We start from the raw sequence: 20,094 nt of genomic DNA, 5'->3' as shown, positions 1-20,094 counted from the left end.
TGGCCAGCAAATAAGCACTAATCTGAGAGCTGGTTTCCTAAAAAAGATCATTCTTTCCCTTTAAAAACCTAGATAATTAGTAAAAACCACATGATCACACTGATAACAAGAAGAAATTGCTGGAGTTCAGACTTTTGATCTTGGAGATCCAGCTTGAGATGGCCTGTAATCTTGGATAAATCAGAAAACTAAAATTTTTCTTAGTAGATCAATAACAAAAAGCCACTGGGTTCTGAAGGGAAGGGAAGACACAGGCATTACTCGCATGGGGTTAAGTTTTAAGGATAAAAGCTTTTATTTGACAGATCCCATCTCTGACAGATTATGGCAAACACTGGAGGAAAAAATGTTGTGGTCTTCTAGGTAACAGTTGGTAGGTTCAATAAATATCCATGGAGGCCAAATCAGGACAGTTTTGCAGAATGTGCTGGGGACACTGATGGCACACAAGATGATTTCGCTAGCGTATGCATTTGCTTCAACATTCAGTAGCTGAATATTTAACATTTAAAAATACATACGTAAGAACAAATGTAACTAGCACAGCCCATGCTTGATTTCATGGATGTAACTGCCAGCAGTTCAAGTAGCAGCATCTTCATGGCAGTTCACCACAGACAAAGCCTAGTCACGGTGATGACGCCCATGGATGCTCCCAAGTACAGGGTCAGCTCCTTGATGGCGTCCACTATGGGGCTCCAGCAGCAGCTGGCTTACACTGGTGTGGAAAAGGTGTCTTTTAACAAAAGTAAGAAGCCTAAGGTAGATGGGGAATTTTCTCCCCAGTGTGCTGAATGTCGAAATTCGAATAAAGCTCAATGAAAAGAAAGGAGTTAATGACTGTATGATAGCCAAATGCCCTCCTGATAATTTAATGACATACTGGGATGGGTGAGAGGCCACTGTCTCTTTATTACTGACTGATCACAAGTAATATTTTTCTCAGAGGAGCTTATTTTCAGGAAGATATATTTTTTAAAAACTGCTCACATTGATTATTACTAATATTCTTTAAAAAATTCTAATGTTTTAATTTAATATTTATTTTAATTGTATGTATTACCTGATTTTCCTTTTATGGTAGTGGTATATAAAAAGTTTATGTAAAAAGTCAATTAAAAGTTATCAAGTTAGTACAAAAAGTTTTTGAATAATTAACCTTGAAAATCACTGCAGTGAAGACAAAAAAGCAGGTAATAGAGTTATAAACCAGTTATAAACAGTCTTGGCTTTTAAAATAAAACAAATGAGTCATCAGCACTATTTTAATTTTTTTCTTTCTTCTGACTTCACAGTTAACCCAGAGAGAGACAAAGTGAAACGTACGTATACAAATCTTAAATTGTTTCATTAAGATCTGTATGAATTATGTTCCTGCATTATGAGAAACTATGCTTAACAGGACATTTTGTTTGTTTTACAGATTACTACTCCATCGTGTATCCAGACTGGCCAATACTTGCACGCAACAGACACTTATCTCTCTTCCTCATTGTTAGTTCACCAATCCTAATACTTAGTGTTCTAATTACCATTTTGGTCAAGCATAAATTCCTCATGTAGTTCTTCTGGACTAATAAAATCTAGGAAAAAAAACCATACTCATTCATATAGTTAAAAAAAAGCTGGGTGTATTTCTAATTTAAAAATATTTCTGAATAAAAAATATGTCGTTGCAGTAAACCCTCTATCAGAAGAAACTGTTCGACTTCCTAACTCCATAGATAAACTCATCTTTACTTTCTACTTTTCTGGGAACAAGTACTGTTTTCAGGCTGCCACAACTGTGACTCTGAGTAGGTAACCCAGTCCCTGTGCATCTCAGCATCTCAATCTGTAAAACAAGTGAGCTAGATTTAGGGGCTTCTAGGTACTTCCCCCATTCATGAAAACATTTTTTACTGCTTCAACTCTGAACATCTGGTTTTCTCTGCTTTCTTGCAAAGTGATGTGTTTCTGGTTTATTCTTCCCCAGGGTCAGAAAAGAGTAATTATGAGATTTAAGAGGCCTTGCTTTTTTTGCTTATGGGTTATTTAATCTTGGAACAAAACATAAAATGAGATAAAAAGAATTAAGCCTAAATACTTTTAATCATTAGAGAGACCTAAAAAATCTGCATTTATTTTCCTCAAAACCAAAAGCTGGGACATGATTATATTTGAAGACTAACCAATGGCATCAGACACTGGATTTGATGGATAATTACAATAGCCACAGTCCAAAAATGTTTATATAAACAACCTAAAGAATTACTCGTAAAAAATTATGTAAAGGCAAAGAGATTAGGTACAATATATAAAAAGAAATGTTTCATTTTCTAGTATAATTTTTTGAAGAGACACATGAATACAATAATTTATATTTATAAAGACTAGCTGTTCATATAAACATATAATGAAGAACAAAACGAACTCAGAAAAAAGTGATCAGATGAGCACAGATAACATAGGGGGCTGCATGGGGAGGGCCGTACAGCACAGAGAAGACAAGCAGTGACTATAGCATCTCACCACGCTGATGGACAGTGACTGTAATGGGGTATGCGGTGGGGACTTGATAATGGGGGACTCTAGTAACCACAATGTTGCTCATGTGATTGTATATTAATAATACCAAAAAAAAGTGATCAGAGTAATACTTCTCACAGAAAAGGCAAATAATGCCCTAATATCTCAAAATCCTTTACAAAAGGAGATAGCTTAGTAAGTTCTAGTTCAGGGTTTTTTAAAAATATATTACTTCTTTTTCTTCTTTTTCTTTTCATCTGCTTCCATTTTAAGCTTAACTTCTTCTGTTGTAAGAGCTCCCAGTTTCTTATTCTTTGCTTTCTTCACCTTTTCCTTGATGGTGGCCACATCAATTTTAGTTTCAGTAGAAGCTAGACAAATTAAAAACACAATATACACAATTCTTTACTTTTTATATATATTTAGGACAGTAATTTCAGAATATTGTTGTAAATGAAAGGTCATGTTATAAAATACAGAGGAAAGTTAGGAATTTCTTCAAACTAAGAGAAGACAGATCATAAAGCACTTTAAAAATATGCTGGTGAAAGTATACGTGAAAATTGCATTATAGTTTTACCTGGTTGAACCAATTACTGGGTTCAACTATATTAAAACTACATTTTCCCCCTTAAATTGCACTTAGATTATTTTTACTTATATTGTTTTCCATATTTTGGAACTTTAGAATACTCATTAATATACCAATTTTCCATCTTGCATGTTAAAATGATTTAAAATTACATTTCATGAATATTACATTAGCTCTTCTAACTTGAGTAATTTTAATAACTAAACATGAAGGTCAAAATCTACAACACCTAATACCAAATAAAAACAAAATTTTATAAATATTAATTCAATGAATAACTATTTTGCTAAAAAGAGTATTTGGAGATCCTAACAACAGAACCCAATCATCTAATTAATGCCAAAAGCTTGAACAAAAGAAAGGAAGCAGAGAAAAAAACGTAACCTTTTCTCACTGATTAAAGAACAATATTCAGAGCATAGGAGAATCACAAGATAAAACACCACCATTCAAAATTCCAAGCAACCTGGGAAGCAGAGATTGAAAGCGTCCACTACAGCGGGGCACCTACATTAACAGTTCTAACTGGAGATTAAACTAGCTACTGAACTACCTCCAAAGTAGAAAACTGACAGATTATATAAACTGCACAAACTGAAATTATAATGCTTATGACATTTTAAACTTCTACGTAACCCATCATCTACACAGAATAGTTATTTTTAAAGCTGTTAACAGTGATGTAATATGAGATACTAAAAAGTAATGTTCTATCTGGTTTTGGCCAGTAGCCACGGGCAGTGCTCCTGGTTTCCTGGCTACCCTTCTCCCTTCACTGCGCCACTGGCCACTTGAGAGAGTTAGTTTAGGAAGAGTTACAAGATTACTAGTGAGAAAGAAAATACAAGAGGAAAATATTAATCAAGATGAGGCTAAGAATGGAGAAGAAAAGGCACAAGAGTGTTTTCTCTGAGTATCTTTTTCATACACTCGAGGAAGACCCTCCTGTTATTTTGTTGGTGTCCTTGAGCCCAAGTTGATGAAGAATCCATGGCAACAACACAGGAATCAAACTTTAAGCCACAGGTCACACAAGTAAAGAGAAGAAAAGCCTGGCTTCTGATACGCACTCTCTGAGAGGCACAACAGCAGAGCCCAGGGATCGCACCACTTTAATTATTTTTATTTTTACAGGGGCTTCACTGCTCTGGTTCATAGCTTTAGCAACAAAGAGTTCTTCCCAAACATAATCAGGAGCCAAGAGAACTGTCAATCTGGGATACTCTTAAATAGGTATTTGCTGCTACTAAACAAATGAGCTCAGTCATCTCTTGTCCCTAAGGACTAGTGACTAATGAAATGCTAAGAGAACTGATGGGGGGTATGGTTATTTATTTGATCAACACTCAGAGATTCAGACAAATTAACTATGGGTCTCCTTTTTAGCTAACAGACTTTTACATCATACCAAGGAGAAGGAAGACAAGTATTACCTTCCTTAGGTTTCCTGACTGGTTTTTCTTCAGGTGGAATAAAAGCTTTGTTTCTTTCCTTTTGTCTTTTGCTGAGAGCTTCTGCTTGTTTAGCCTGCATTATTAATAACAAATACATGGGTAAAACACAATTTATAGTTAAATAAGAATTCAAATTTCTATGAACTTGTCAGTATTGTTGTAAGCTACATAACCTTACCTTTATTGCTTCCATTTTCTGTCGCTTCTTTTGACTTGCCTTCAAAAAGTATTCACCACTAGCCAATTCTTTATCAATCTGTTGAAATCAGATTTACAATTACATCAGAAATACTACAGATGAGAAGTAATTTTCTACAAAAGACACAGTGTCCTTTAGGTCAAGACAGTGGGGGTGAGTATCTATGATTAATTCACAAAGGTAGTAACATAAAAAGGAAATGTACTCAGTGCTGAAGGGAACACAGGCACAAAAGCATGGAAGCAGGAAAGTAGGGGACATGTTTGTGGAACACACAACCGGCTGTTCTAGGTTGATGGGAGGTCAGTGATTCAGAAAAGAGAGGAAACTGGAACGGCAGTTTTGGGAAAATACAAAAAGGAATGCAGGCAAAGGAAATGGGATAATACTTAGAATGACTGAAGGTTTCTGAGGAGTGAAAAGACCAAAGCAGCAATGTTTGAGGTACAAAACAATGGAGAATAAATAAAAGCCTGGAATAAAGCTAGTGGCATGTAAAACGAAAAACAAGAATTGTCAGGATTTCTTGCCTAATTAAATATTAATTAGAGAAAGCTATGGCTCATTCATTTACTATATAATCAACATCCATAAATGATCTACTTCACACTTATGTAACATTATCATATCTAAAGCAATGGTCTAAACTCTTTGTAGTTACTAAGCTCCTTACAATTGCTAGTTCGTTTAATCCTCCTTAACAGTTCCTTCAGATATTATCATTCTTCCCATTTTATGATAGGGAAACTGAGTCAAGGAGGAGTTAAATTGCCCAGTCACACAGCATATAAGTGGCAGAATACTCAACTGACACACTGCTGTTTTTGGCAGCATACAGTCATAGGGAGAAATATAAGATGATTACGAGCCATAGGAAAGGGTCATAAAAAGCAAGCAGGTGTCACGGAAGCGTAGTCTGGGGAGTGGATCACTCTACTCCCCCCCGGAGCGAGATCCCTCCCGAGTCAGGTGAAGACAGAATTCAGCGAACAGGTAAAGAACGGTCTGATGCAGATGGAAAAAATTACAGGCGAAAGAAGAGGAACCTGCAGGAGTTCTTGCCTGACGGTCTTAAATATTTCAGTAAAATAAAACGCAACGTCATCCGCTAGGAGTGGGAGGGTGCCTGAAAAATTAAGAGGACACACAGAGCTACTACACAACACTAAGGACTATCTGAGGTTGGAAACATGAATTAAAGTGGATATAATCCAAAGATGTGATTTTGTCCAGCTATGTTGGGTAGCCACATTATGGGAAAAAAGTCGAGTTTTAGAATTGCCCCAAGTTTAAGAGTTTTGATGAGCAGGTGTGAAAGAAGGAGAAGGGAACATTAAAGAAAACAGTGATGAGCAAGAAAGGAAAGGAAATTTTGGGAAAGAAATTAAGCCGGAAGACAGTTGACAAAACGACAGGCATTCCTAACTTAGAAAAAGAATCAGTATCAGAATTTAAGATTTCAAAACGAGCTACCATAGAGCCCATATGTGGTCACAGGAATGGTGCTGAGGCAGAGTAGAGAGCACTGAGGCTAAATTGTTGAAATTTTTACCCACAAAACATTTACAGTAGGTACAGGAGCATGACTGACACCAACCACCCTGAGGACGTCACACTCCCCTGTGAGGTCCCTGCCCCCACCCCACACACTGGCTCCAAATAAGCCTCCAAGCACTTAGTTTCAGTTTCTTAGGTCTCTACACACCTAAACACACAGACACACAAATTCCACTTAAAATACCCTCAATAAAGCTTCTGACAAAATAGATTAAAAGTTTACACCTCATGTAAAAAAAATTCAACACTTCATACTGACCTGACTCTCTGGCTGTGGTGGTGGGAATGGTGTATACTCCTTCTTAGCAGTTTTTTTCTTTGGTTCCTTGCGTTTATTCACATTTTTGTGCTTGAACTGTGGCAAAAACCTTTCCCAACTCTGTGATCTTAATTCAGAATCCTTTGCCAACTCTCGTTTAATCATTAAGGTCTTCAGTCATGGCAATAGATGAACAAGGTAAAAAATGTTAATTTCAAAAGTCATACATCTGTCAAACTAAGACATTATAAATATTGTTCCAATAAATAATAAAATTAAAAGTAGTTCTTAGCTTCTTCAGTAGAGTATGCCAGTTCCATAAAGAAAAAATACATAATCTCAAACGTGTAACTCACCAAGATCAGAAATTTAGATTAAGAAATACAGAATGGTTGAAACCAATATCCTCACATATCCCCTGCTCCATTTAGAATTTTGTAGATATTGAAACATCACAGGATGCAATCCAGGAATCAGATAAAAGACCGATTCTATCTTTAATGTCCCAATGTAACTCAAAATTGTTCTTTCACCCCAAAGAGTGACTCTTTAACTGAAGTTCATCAAATTTAAGTGAACTGGCTGACAAATACCCATCATAAAACAGCTCATTATACCATGGTTACATTCCCAAGTACAATCATGAACTTTGTGCACAAAGGGATATAATAGTTCTCTCTCTCTGAGTCTATGAGTGTTAAATTGCAAAAAAAGGTTTCAATACAATCTGAAAAAAAAGACAAAATTCTGAGAGATTTAAATATAGTACATGGGCTCATAATCTAAGAAAACTGGAGTGGTATCATCTACAACAAATTCTAGAAGCTTATTTTTGTATTAGAACTATATAATACATTACAGTGTCCCCTTCAGTAATTTCCAATCTGTACTCCACACAGACCTAAGCTTCAAAGGCTGTAACTGCAGGACTGGGGTTGAGTTGACTAAGCTGAACTCTACCTTCAATTTACCCAAGATCGTCCTGCTTTTTTTGTTATTAGGCTCTCAGAAAAGATTTAATTTCAAGAAAGATTTCTGTAGCAAGAGAAGTCTGACAACCACTGTTATATCATTCTTACTTTAATGTTGTAAATTGGATGAATATTCTTCATAGTATCTAAGACTACTTTCCGAACCTGAAATTTGCAAAGAAAAAGGAATTAGTCACTTTTAAAGACTTTAATGAGTAGGCAGAAGGCCCTGGGTTACCATATTGCAACACTCTCTGAACCAGGCAATGGCCATCGAATTGAATACAATTCATTCACCTGCTCTCAGTAACTTCCAGATCTTTCATGATCATCAGCTTCCCCTGGATATAATGAAGTGTCTCGACTTTAATGCTAAAATGTGATACACGGAACTAATACAACACTTTGGAAAACTGTATGATTTAGTTGGGGGGCGGATTAGAATGAGGAAATGTGAACTCCAATGATGGGACTGCCACTTCATTCGGGAACGGCATTTAATTTTCTTGTTCTAGCTTTCTTATTTATAATATGGAAATAAAATTACCTCAAGGGTTTTTTGTAAAAATTAAATAAAACAATATATACAGATTTTACAAAACTATAAAGTATCCAATATATTTAAGTTATTATTGCCACATGAGGAAAGGGCAGATAACTTATGAGAAAGAGGTCTAACAAAATTACTATTAGTCCTGGAACGGAAGCAAGGCCTCACAGTCACATTCAGACAATAGCATCAAAAGGAGTTAATAGAAACAGTGTCTACTCCACAGATAGTAATATTTAAAGTTTAAAACGTTTACAAATACACTAAATAAATATTATACTAAAAGTCAAACAAAAGAAAACATATCTTAATGTCAAAGAAGTTTTCAGGCTCTGATCTCTCCTGGCTGTGTATGCTACTGCAAATAACAAGATTTCTACTAAATTCTCCAATCAACCTGTGACTACACCATGTTTCTTGTACATGCTACAGACTAAGATCTTAAATACCCACGTAACATCTGTAAAGGAAGGAATGATCATGCTGAGGCCTTCTAATTCAGAAATGCATGCCTTAGTAGTTGCCAAAGGTTGGCCACAGTATGTTAGGGTTCAGGAGTGATGATTTCCTCAAATTACATGCATTAAAAAGTATTTACTAATGGGAAATCAAACAAAACATGCCAAAAAAATTAAGTTGTTATGAAACAATTAACTATTATAACCAAATTATTTCAATTGTTCTCTGCTGAAAATTAACTGAAGATACTAAAGAACTCTCACCTCTTTTAAGCCACTAAAAGGTCCAATGGCTGAAACTGTGTTTCCCTGAACCATAATGTAACAGTTTGTTAAGAGCTCCAATGCCTGTATCAAAAGAACAGCAAATTGAATTTCAGTACGCTGAAAATTAATGATAGAGGAAGACACTCTAGTTTTCCACTGGTAAGAAGTACCTTCAGTGTAGATCCTTTGGGACCAATGAGCCGTTGTCTTCTTTTTACAAATCTTTCTTTATTTCTTACTAACGAACCTATTTTAATGATGTCACATGCAATATCATCCTGAAGAATTCGTACTGCCTTTTGCAGAAATAAAGAAAACACCTGATCAGTATTTCTTTTTAATTTTTGTATTGAAATATCGTTGACATACAATCTTTTTTTTTTAGGTATTTTAATTAGTTAATTTTTATTAAGGTATCATTGATATACACTCTTATGAAGGTTTCACAAGAAAAACAATGTGGTTATTACATTCACCCTCACTGAGTCCTGCCCCAAACCCCACTGCAGTCACTGTCCATCAGTGTAGTAAGATGCCACAGAGTACCTATTGTCTTCTCTGAGCTACGCTGTCTTCCCCGTGACCCCACACACACCATGTGCAACCAATCATGATATCCCACAATCCTCTTCTCCCTCCCTCCCCACCTGCCCTCCCCCACCTCTCCCCCTCGGTAACCACTAGTCCCTTGTTGGAGGCTCTGAGTCTGCTGCTGTTTTGTTCCTTCAGGTTTGCTTGTTACACTCCACAAATGAAGGAAATCATGTGGTATCTGTCTTTCTCTGCCTGACTTATTTCACTGAGCATAATACCCTCTAGCTCCACTCATGTTGCTGCAAATGGATTTGTTTCTTTCTTATGGCTGAATAGTATTCCATTGTGTATATGTACCACGACTTCTTTATCCATTCATCTACTGATGGACACTTAGGTTGCTTCCATATCTTGGCTATTGTAAATAGTGCTGTGATAAACATAGGGGTGCGTATGTCTTTCTGAGTCTGAGAAGTTGTTTTCTTTGGGTAAATTCCTAGGAGTGGAGTGCCTGGGTCAAATGGTATTTCTATTTTTAGTTTTTTGAGGAACCTCCATATTGCTTTCCACAATGGTTGAACTAGTTTACATTCCCACCAGCAGTGTAGGAGGGTTCCCCTTTCTCCACATCCTCACCAGCATTTGCTGTTCCTAGTTTTTTCTATGTTGGCCATCCTAACTGGTGTGAGGTGATATCCACAATGGAATATTATTCAGCCATAAAAAAAATAATAAATCCTGATCAATATTCTTTATAATACTTTTCTTTCCAAAGCCTGGGTTCATGATACCTAAGCAGAGAAGTGAAACTCCCTGAAGAGAGGGGATGAAGGAGGGAGGCAGTATTATATGTTGTTCCTAATGCTGATGCAAAGCAAAGTCTCTCTGATTCCAAATTACCTGTTCAAATGAAACGCTCCTTGCTAGAAGTTTTATTAGGTCTCTGGCCCTGATGATGATATATGGGTCAAAAGTCTTCTTTGTTGTACAAACACTCATGCTGCCCTCGATCAGGTCCAGGGTTGCATTAACATGCTGGGAAGGGGAAGGAGCAAACGAGCAGGTGTTTCAGAGTGAATCCACTTTTAGATGATTATAAAGGCTGCCCTAATCAAACTATTAATCATTGCAAATTAAGCTTTTTCTCAAATTCCACCAATTCTTTCCTTAAAGAAGCTGGGTAGTTAATATAAAAAATGAATATCTGATTTTCACACTTCAAAGGGTCTAAGAAACGCAGACAATTGAAACCAAGTATAGTTGCTTGGCTTTAGAATACATTGTACTTACTGGAATAAAGATTACCTCTCGTTTAAAAAGTATTTAGCAACCCAAATGAAGACATAATAAAGACCTAAGGCAAAAACTAAAGCTCCAGCTTCCCTACCTTGGACCCGGCTCTAATCTACTGTCTATTCCTAGAGTGGAATTAAACTTTCCTTTTCAAACTTTTTTCTAGCTGGTTTGTATTGGCTAAGTCAAAGTAAAAACAAATTGTCATAGGTTCAGAAAGAAGCAGTAATTGGAAAATTATGTACTGAGCCTCAACAGGAACAGTCAGATTTCAACAAAGCAAATAAAAATGCTGTTCTGACTTGTGAGCATAATCTTAAGAATATTTCAACATAGTGAGTGACCAACAAGTCAACATAAGGTTGTATCTCTTTGAGTTTACTGAACATAAAAAAAGTCCAATCCCAGACGTAGACAGCTATAAAAAACAGCCTGGAGTTTGCCGAGCCACCTCCTACCTAATGAGCACAAACGACTCCAGGGCACTACCGTTGCTGAGCAATACATTTTCTATCAGGACCTGCTAGGTACACAGAAACACACACAGAACCAGAAGCTTCATTAAGTTTTACTTACCATTCCACAAGTGATTTATTGTTTTATATCCACTAAATTGACTTATTGATCCACAATGACTTTCAATCCAGTTTGAAGAACAAAAACAAACACTGCTCTAGGAGCCTGCCAGCAGCAACACAGAGGGCAAGCTGGCCACATAAACATCTCATTTAAAATGAAAAATCACAATTCAGGAACATGCCTAGACTTAAACTGTATGGCTACATGGCAACTACGACAGCATTTGGAAACTTGGAAGCTCATGGTCGAGTGTCAGTCCATGAAATCCCTACAATTTTAAAGGTAGGTATATTTTTCAAAGCGATTAATTGTGAAATTGAAAACAAATGGATTATAAGGATAAAGCTTATCTAAGCTACTGAAAGTATCAAAGGAGTCAAATAACCAGTTATGCTAATACCTCAAAAAAAACCCACCAGCACACATATACTTACTTAAAAGTAAAGGTATAACCGGAGCAAATCTCAAAGAAATATATAAAATATACATACATGTTCATTCAAGGCTTTCTGTACCAATGGCCAGCACTCTTTCAGGTAAGCCTCTCTGTATTTTGGGAACAAAGTTGCAAAACTGCTCTCCTCCAAGAATCCTCTGGGATTGTCCTCTTTGGAAAAAGCTGGTTCCTTCCAACCGTCAGGAACAGTGAGGAGTTCTGATTCATCTGCGGAGGTAAACTATTCATACGTCAGATTTAACCTTATTTTGGACAGTTATTGAACACTTAGTAGATACATTTACAAACTTCCCAATAATCTCACTGCAGTTCCTCTTCCCATGCTTTTTAGATTATTCAACAACGAACAAAGCTCTATCAGTATCATCAACACACCGTAGGAATTATCTGTAGATGTTTCGGTTCTCTCTAAGACAAGGTTCCTTAAGGGCAGGGACTCTCTTTGGGTCCTCAGTAACTAGCATTTGCCTGACAGACAGTGGGTACTTAAGAAACACAGGAGTTTCACGAGTTTCACAAATAGCCCCAAAACATATGAAAAGATGTGCAACCTCATGAGTAATAAGGAAAGTTAAAATTAAAACCCTAACCAGATACCATTTCAGCCTTACTAAAATGACTGAAATTCAAAATTTATGTACTATCAAGTGTTAGTGTATATGCAGAGCTGTGAGAACGCTCTTCCACTGCTGGTGGGAGTGTAAACTGGCACAACTCCCTTGGGAGTAGGTTAGCATTATCTGCACATACACTATACTTTCAAGGATTCCAATCCCATGTACACAACCTAGAGGAACTCTTGGAACATGACCAGGATTTATGGACAAAAGATGTTTGTAGCAGCATCGTTTATAATTGCAAACAATAGGGAAAGCCCAAATGTCCACCAACAGTAGAACGGTAATAGAAATACGTGTATATTCATACAAGAAGCATCATACATTAATGTAAAGAATAAGCTACAGTTACAACTATCACCGACTGAGTAACAAAAACAAAGAAGCCAGAGAAGAATGCCTACAGTCCTCTTTCATTCATATAAAATTCAAATACAGATAAAACTAAATCCCTTTTTGCATAGGTAGTAAAGATTATAACGAAAGGGGGCAGAATGATCAACACAATTCAGACTGGTTACTTCACCTCCCTCAAGAGGAAAAGAATAAATAGTTCGATCGAGGATAAATAGTGCTCCTCGGAGGGCTTTTCCGGTGGAGTAATGCTCTTTTCTGCTTGATGCTCGGAGTGCTCCTTTCTCACGTTAGTTTTATACTGTGAGCTGTACATAGACTGTACTCTGCTATGTACATTAAATCATTAGAAACAACAAAACTCCTTTAATACCTCCCTGATGCCTACAACATCAGAGTTCAAGGTTTCTGACACGTTCAAGGACACTCCAGATGCTCCTCTCCCTCCACGGTCGGCGCTCCCATACCTGCCCTCCTACCCACTCCGCCCCTCATTTTGTCAACGGCTTCCAGCCACCTCCGCGAGTGTCAGGTCCCGCAGTGGCCCCCGCAGTCCCCTAAGCCTCGTCCTTTACGGAAGACGGACCGGGCGGCACCTTCACCGCGCCGAGCCTCCGGCAAGACGCCCGGGCAAGAGCACGAGGCCGGCGGCGCTCCCGCCAGCACAGCCGAGAGGCCCACGACAGAGGAGCCTGCCTTCCAGACCCCAGGACTTGGCTCTCACACAGCCTCACCACGGCTCTCCGGCTTCGGCTTCTTGCTACGAGGTTCCCTTTTCCCAGGGACTGCGGCTCGCCCGCTCACCGAGGACGCCATCCTCAAGCTACTTCCGCTGTCGCCGGAAGTGGAGCAGTTCGTAAAGTCTGCCGGGTTCTAGTCCTAAGAAGTCCCTCTACTCAAAGAGCTCTGCGGAACGCCGAAGAGGAGACTGCGCAGCACCGGTGCGGGCGTGCGGACGCCAGAGCCCGCGTAGGGCCGGAGCGCGGCACCGCCGTCCCGGAGCTGGGCCGCTTGCCGGGACGTGTGGTTCGGCCCAGGGGCGGCGGCCGTCCTACCTGCAGTGTTCTCGCTGCCTCGGCGTCTCACCTGGAACCCCTGGTTTGACCCCAAACTGCCATCAGACCACTACTGATGGCGCTCGTTCATTTTATAAATATTTATGATCGGCAAATAAGTACTAGGCACCAGGAGGAGGTACAGATAGGAGATCACATGGTCCTCGAGGGCAGCAAGTGACAGCAGTAGCTGCCATTTATTGTGAGCCTGCTCTGTGCTGGGCACTTTGTGTGCATTTCTAATCCTTAGAGTTAAACAAAACTGTAAAGATGGATAGTTTTCGGAAGGTCAGTTTTCAAAGTCCTTGTTTCTGATGGTAATTTTCTAGGGTTTTGGTGTTTATTTTTCTAAGTCAGAGGGATAGCAATTAAGCGACACGAAGTATTTCACCTCGCCTTAGATTTCCCCAAATGGGTAACTGCTGTCTGCCCCAACGCTGCCTATGCCAGACTTCAAGATGTGAGCTCCATCACTATTACAATTTTTTATGCTTCTAGGAATCTAAAAGTTCTTAGACCCCTTAAAGGTAAGACTTCTTTTGATAATTGGTCTTACTGCTTACCGTTTCTAAAATTTTCTGCAGCACTATTAGGGAAAGTCTTTGATTGGTTGAATTCCTTGCACTAGTGAAACTGGGAACGTTTATCTGAAATCCGCCTTTGCGTATTTTCTTTAAGAATTAGATTTTTGTAGATGAGATACATGTATAAAACAGACTGTTACTTAGGGGCAGAATATACCAAGACACATGATTATGTTAGGATTTTTGCTTTCATCCTGTGTGTCTTATAAATAGGCAATGGTTTCATCCCTATATTAGTAGTTTGATGAAAAAGCAGTGACAAATCCCTGTAATAGAACAAATAACAAGTGAAAGAATTCCTTCAATGTTCCTAGAAACCCTATGAAGCAGGTTTCTATTATCCTTATTTTAAAGAACTCATTCACTAGTAAGAGGTGAGCTAGACTTCAGATCTGACCAGTCTGACCACTAGCAGCTCCAGAAAGACTATTACACGGAAAAGATAGTTCTTGCAAATGTATTAGGAGGACTTGAGCTGCAGCATCAATGCTTCTCTAGATCTCCAGCCTGATGGCCCACCCTGTAGATTTTGGGCTTGGCAGGCCTCCGTATTCATTTGGGCATACAGATCTATAGATATAGGTAGAGAGAGAGAGACATATACAGATATATAGTTTCTCTGGAGAACCCTAATACAGAAATTTATAGTAGAGTAAATCCAAGTGGATGATAAATGTGCTCACCCTCACTACTGTCAGAAAGCATATAGACATAGCAATGAAAAAAATACTGCTTCTCATCCACCAAACTGACAAAAAAGAAATAATAAAAATACTTTTTAAAAATGATAATCTGCTGGAGGAAAAAGCACTCTCATACACTGCTGGTGGAAATGTAAACTTGTTTCTGCCTATTTGAAAGCAATTTATCAATATAAAATATAAACACATTCTTACACAGTAATTCCACTCCTGGAAAACTAAAAATAAAGCACCATTCCTTTAGGTGTAGGTACAATTGTGTTGATTACTGACGAATACAGAAGTAGTTCAGTGAGAGGGACTTCGGAGCTGCACGGATTAGTAGGTCAGAACAAGTATTTTACCCACCCTGTTCAGTTTCCTGCAATGGGGAGGATAACCTTAACTTGGTGACTTTATACATGTAAAATGCTAAAAAAAAAATGCATGTGGTACATACTCAATAGATGTTAGTTATTATTTATATACAGTAGCAAAGAAAGTAAAAATCTTGACTATAAATTAGGAATGCAGTTAAATTTGTGTTATCTTTATAACTCTGAGATATTAGCAAACAGTCATAAGCATTAATTAAATCTATATGGAGTGATTACCTAGAGAAAATGAGTGACAACAGCCAGATGAGAAACATGGGGCAATTATATCTGTATATATTTAATTATACATTTATGTATTTAAATATATATTTTAAAACTATGAACAGAAATATAATTCCTTGCATTTATAAAAAAATGCCTTGCATTCACATAATGATAGTATATATAACAATCACATATGTAATAATTATATATTTATCTCATTCTTATAAAACAAACCATTCAATAAATATTATTGAGCATCTATGTCTCAGGTACTATTCTAAATACTTGGTTCTGTTCTATGTGCTGGGCATAATAATTATGTGTGTGTGTGTGTGTGTGTGTGTATGAATGTGATTGTACAATGAAAAAAGATTTGGAAGGATACACATCAAGTTTACAAGGCTGGCTACCTTAGTGATGAAAACAATTAGAAACGAAAATGCAGGTAGACAAAAAGACTAAAAAAAATGTCCACGATAAAACAGCGTGAATATGACCTGTTTATGTAAAACTGTATATGCGTAGGGAAGTCTATGAAACAATGATCACCAAAATTGTGTTCCTCTCAGTATAGAGACAATTCAAAGGATGGCCATTTACATACCAATACAATTGTAAGTCAGTCACAGTTTATAATTTTGTTTTAGTATCCTTAGAAATCTGAGTATAAATATGTCCTCAGATTTGCAAGGTTACTTCCAGAAATTGCACAAATACACTAAAAGGGGAGAGAAAAATTGCTATCTCTGAAGTTTCTTGGCACAAATCCGGGCTGGCAAAGTCCTCTCCATGTCACAGCGTCAGCAGGCAGACTCATTTAAATTGTGACTTCTCTCCTCCCTGGCCCCTTAAACAATCCAGACCCACAGGCAGCTATCCTTCTACAGATGATGTGTTCCGCTAACTCTTACTCTGCTTATTCATTTTCCCATGAGAAGCAAGTTGGCCTCAAAACTCTTCTTTGGAATTAGAGACCTTAATTCTCACAAAATTGTAAACCAAAGGGTAGTGAGCAGAGAAATCAGAATGTGGCTTAACAATGTCTGGGGTTGGGGGAGGGGAGAAGGACACTTATTATTAAAAACATAAAAACTGGGCACATAAGTGATTTATTTTCCATTTAACATTTCTACATTCATTTGTTAGAGGTAAAAATGATTTTTGTACTTTTTCTTTGCTGATTTTTAAAGAAAAAAGCAATCAACAGAGGGTTTCTCAAATGGTATGTAGGGATGACACATTTTAATTTTCTTACACACAAACTGCCTTCCAATCCAATCAACCTCACAGAAAGATGTAAAATCTTAACACATATCTTTCAACATTGATAACAGTAATAACAATTGTGGCTATAAAAATAAGGCCCCTTCTAACTCCAAGTGATTGTGTATTAGAAAGGAATCTAGTGATGACAGTTGAGAAGGAGAAAACCCAGTGAAGCAGGCTAGCTGTAAACTACCCACGTTATAAACCCAACTTTAGAAAAATAATGTCAATGAAAGTGAAATACCCTGCGTGAAAGCACGGCAGACCCGGGAGCCTAGGAGAGACGCCAGCCTTGAGCATCGTATCCAGACAGTCTTGGAATGTTTCCTGCTGTGTGGCGATATGTTTCATGTGTCACGGTGCTGGGATGAAATACTCTTCCAGGACGTGCATCTCTTCATGCAAGGCCATGCTTTACACACTCTCTGAATAACAAGATATGACATACTTCTTTGGCTGCTAGGCATCGGTTGGGTCTTTAGAAAACACCTAACCAACCTGTTTCTTCAACTGCAAAATGAGGGAGTTGAGTAAAATTACTGTTTCTCCAACTTAAGCCAACCTCAGAATCACGTGGAAGGGTGACTCCATTCTCAGTTTATAATTGTTCAGAAAGTTGGGGGTAGGGCCCAAGAATTTGCAACCCCAACAACAAAATTATGCAACCCCAACAACAAAGAATTATCCAACCCCAAAATGTCAATAATGCTAAGCTTGTGAAACTCAGATCTGTAATTGTTCTTAATTACTATGACGCTACTTCAAAGGGCCAGTAAGGGTTTTACTCCTAACCAGGCATGCAATGAAAGCAAAGTTATTTTCCACTCTTTTTATCTACTTAGGACAGAACTTGCCGGGTATCAAAAGCCAATGTTTCCAGATGGCTGTTAATAATTATGTCGGTTCCTCAATGGGCAATCCTGTTCCATCTCCCTCAACTCCCCACTGACGTTCTGAAATTCTGCTGTCTCACTACCGGAACAAACAATGGGACTTGCACATACGGCAGATCGTTGGGGTCTCAGACACTCATTACTGGTGGAATATTAGTCTCTCCAGAACCCGGGCTCACAAAACATTAAATTTTCTTGGGAATCTAATCTAGCATCTCCTATTTCCAAGGCAACCTTCCCTTTTTCTCTTCCTGTTTGCACTTACTTTAAGCACTAGCTTTGATTTAATTTTCAGTTATAATATTCTTCTCCCTAAAGAAAAGCTGGAGCACCTGGAGCACATTTTATGGTACTAGGCTCCACCATGGAGATAGAAGGCTTTTTAATGCATGTGTGAATATTTAAGATTTAATCAGGGTATGTGAAATGTATTGATACTGCTGAGAATTATTATTTTATGCAAACAGAATATGTAAACTATAGTCTTTTATTTCCTTACATGACACTTGGGGAGTACTTGAACTTTTCCAAGAATAAGATTTCTAGTCATTTGTTAAATCTATGTGCCTCTTCCATCATTTAGATAGTGGTAAACACAGATGGCTTGCGATGAAATGAACTTTTTAGATTAAGTATTTCAAACATTTAATGGTTTTATATATAAAAAAGTCATTTCATGATGTTAATAAGATGGTGACATTGCTTGTTCATTGTTTCAAACTGTCTAATTAAAAAGTCTAGCTACCCGACATGCTTAGAGACATGAAAATTCAGACTTTAACACTAGATTGTTGCCTTTGATCATCTAACACTGATTTTAACCTCTTGGTTAACCAGTCCCTTCATTAATATGACAAAATCCATAGACTCTTTCCCAAGAAAAGCACATATATTTGGGTCCTCATAACATTTTACCTGCGTTTTGATGGGATGTTCACACAACTGTCATGCTCTTTCACAGAAGCCTCAGAGCATGGGGCCATCGAGTCACCCTTGTCCTAAAGCAACACGGGAGGGGTACAGAGCCTGGATCCAACCTCATGGGCACTAGGGCTCTCCTCTTAAGAGCTCCCCAGGCGGGTAACGGGATGGAGGGGTTCCTTTGTCTTAAAAAACAGGCACATGCCTTCTACAGTTAGAATTTGAGTATGCTTTAGTACTTGTATTTAGGGATATTACTCAAGATTCCTTTGACTGCAAGTCATAGAACTCAAAGTAACCAGTAGAGGATTGATTGTCCTACACACCTGGGGACTGGATCTAGGGCCTCAACAATGTTAGAGACATTGATACTCTTTCTCAATCACGATCTCTTTTTCTTCTCCTTCTATCTTTTGCTTTGCTTTTTCTGTGCTGTCTTTATTCTGAAGCAAAGATGTCCAGGATTAACTCCTTAAAAGTAGTATTTCTTTCTTCCTAAAAGTTCCATCAGAAGACTTTCAGTAACTGGTCCTGGATTACATGCCGGAGCCAGAGGTGGGTCACACCCATATTAAACCATGTGGGCAGGAAATAGGAAGGAATGATTCCTACGGGGAGATTTGAGGGTTGTTGCCAAAATAGGGGGAATGGATGCTGCGCAAAATACACAGTGTTTACTACAGTAAGTATAATAGGTCATCTTAAGGATTAATAATTGATTTTCAGGTTTTATCCATCACTATCCTTCATTGCCATGCCACCATTTCATTAAAATAAGCTTTACACATAAAGAATTACTTAGGCCCAGTCACAAGATAGATGGAGGAATCATTTGCTAAAATTTTATTTGGAGGATGTGTGTCAAATAATCCTCTATATTTGCGGTGAGATTTCTGAAATACACTGATTGATCTAATAAATTTATTTATATTTCTCCAGGCACATGTGATACTGAAAAGGTGGCCTGCTACAATTGTGGTGACTTGGTGCAGCCCTCTTTTATAATAATAATGTTCCACATCATGTAGCATATTTCCCTACAAGAAATGGCTGTATTTTTTTTCTCTTTAATTTTGAAGAGAATAAAAAAGAAAAATATAAGAAACAATGCAACCATCATCCCAGACCCCTTTATCTGTAAATAAATGTTTACATTTTGTCATTTTTGCTCCAAATTTCCATAAATGTTTGTATGATAAAATCTTACATATATGTAAAATGAAGTCACTCCATAGTCTTGTTTCTCTATTTTCTTTTCTAGGGGTAACTATATGATTTGACTTTTTATGGACTGTTTCAGAAAGCAGATAGACTAATATAACAAATGTTTTGTTTGTATAGTCATAATTAAACTTAAAACATAAATATTGCCAATTAAAGTCCCTGTATGCACCTCCCCAGTCTCATTCCTATCCCCTTCCAACAGAAGTCATCACTATGACAG

General features: G+C 37.8%; 2 protein-coding genes across 2 annotated transcripts in view; one reads left to right on the top strand and one right to left on the bottom strand.

Moving 5' to 3' along the window:
• The window catches only part of GLIPR1 (GLI pathogenesis related 1), a 30,967-nt gene extending 29,279 nt beyond the window's left edge, over positions 1-1,688 (top strand). Inside the window, 3 exon segments of the mRNA XM_057487497.1 lie at positions 1,296-1,322; positions 1,424-1,549; positions 1,552-1,688. Coding sequence (XP_057343480.1) covers positions 1,296-1,322; positions 1,424-1,549; positions 1,552-1,577 — 179 coding nt within the window. The 3' untranslated portion in view covers positions 1,578-1,688.
• Positions 1,689-2,072: 384 nt separating this feature from the next.
• Positions 2,073-13,795, bottom strand: KRR1 (KRR1 small subunit processome component homolog). Its single transcript, XM_036878618.2, has 10 exons — positions 13,384-13,795; positions 11,713-11,885; positions 10,250-10,384; positions 8,986-9,111; positions 8,813-8,896; positions 7,649-7,705; positions 6,570-6,740; positions 4,733-4,810; positions 4,534-4,627; positions 2,073-2,879 (listed from the first exon to the last, which is right to left on the bottom strand). Exons 1-10 carry the CDS (start codon positions 13,463-13,465, stop codon positions 2,737-2,739), a joined length of 1,143 nt encoding a protein of 380 aa, XP_036734513.2. The 5' UTR covers positions 13,466-13,795; the 3' UTR covers positions 2,073-2,736.
• Positions 13,796-20,094: the final 6,299 nt, after the last annotated feature.

The sequence above is a fragment of the Manis pentadactyla genome, chromosome 10 (genome assembly GCF_030020395.1).
Source record: "Manis pentadactyla isolate mManPen7 chromosome 10, mManPen7.hap1, whole genome shotgun sequence".
Lineage (NCBI taxonomy): Eukaryota > Metazoa > Chordata > Mammalia > Pholidota > Manidae > Manis > Manis pentadactyla.
The sequence above is the reverse complement of the archived record's forward strand: the minus strand, read 5'-3'. Positions and strand labels throughout refer to the sequence as shown.

Coding starts and splice junctions, on each gene's coding strand:
- KRR1 (XM_036878618.2), bottom strand. CDS start 13,465: ATGGCGTCCTCGGTGAGCGGGCGAGCCGCAGTCCCTGGGAAAAGGGAA. Junction 10,385..11,712: donor AGAAAGCCTTGAATGAACAT/GTATGTATATTT, acceptor TCCCCTTCCCAG/CATGTTAATGCAACCCTGGA. Junction 6,741..7,648: donor ATCCAATTTACAACATTAAA/GTAAGAATGATA, acceptor CCATGACTGAAG/ACCTTAATGATTAAACGAGA.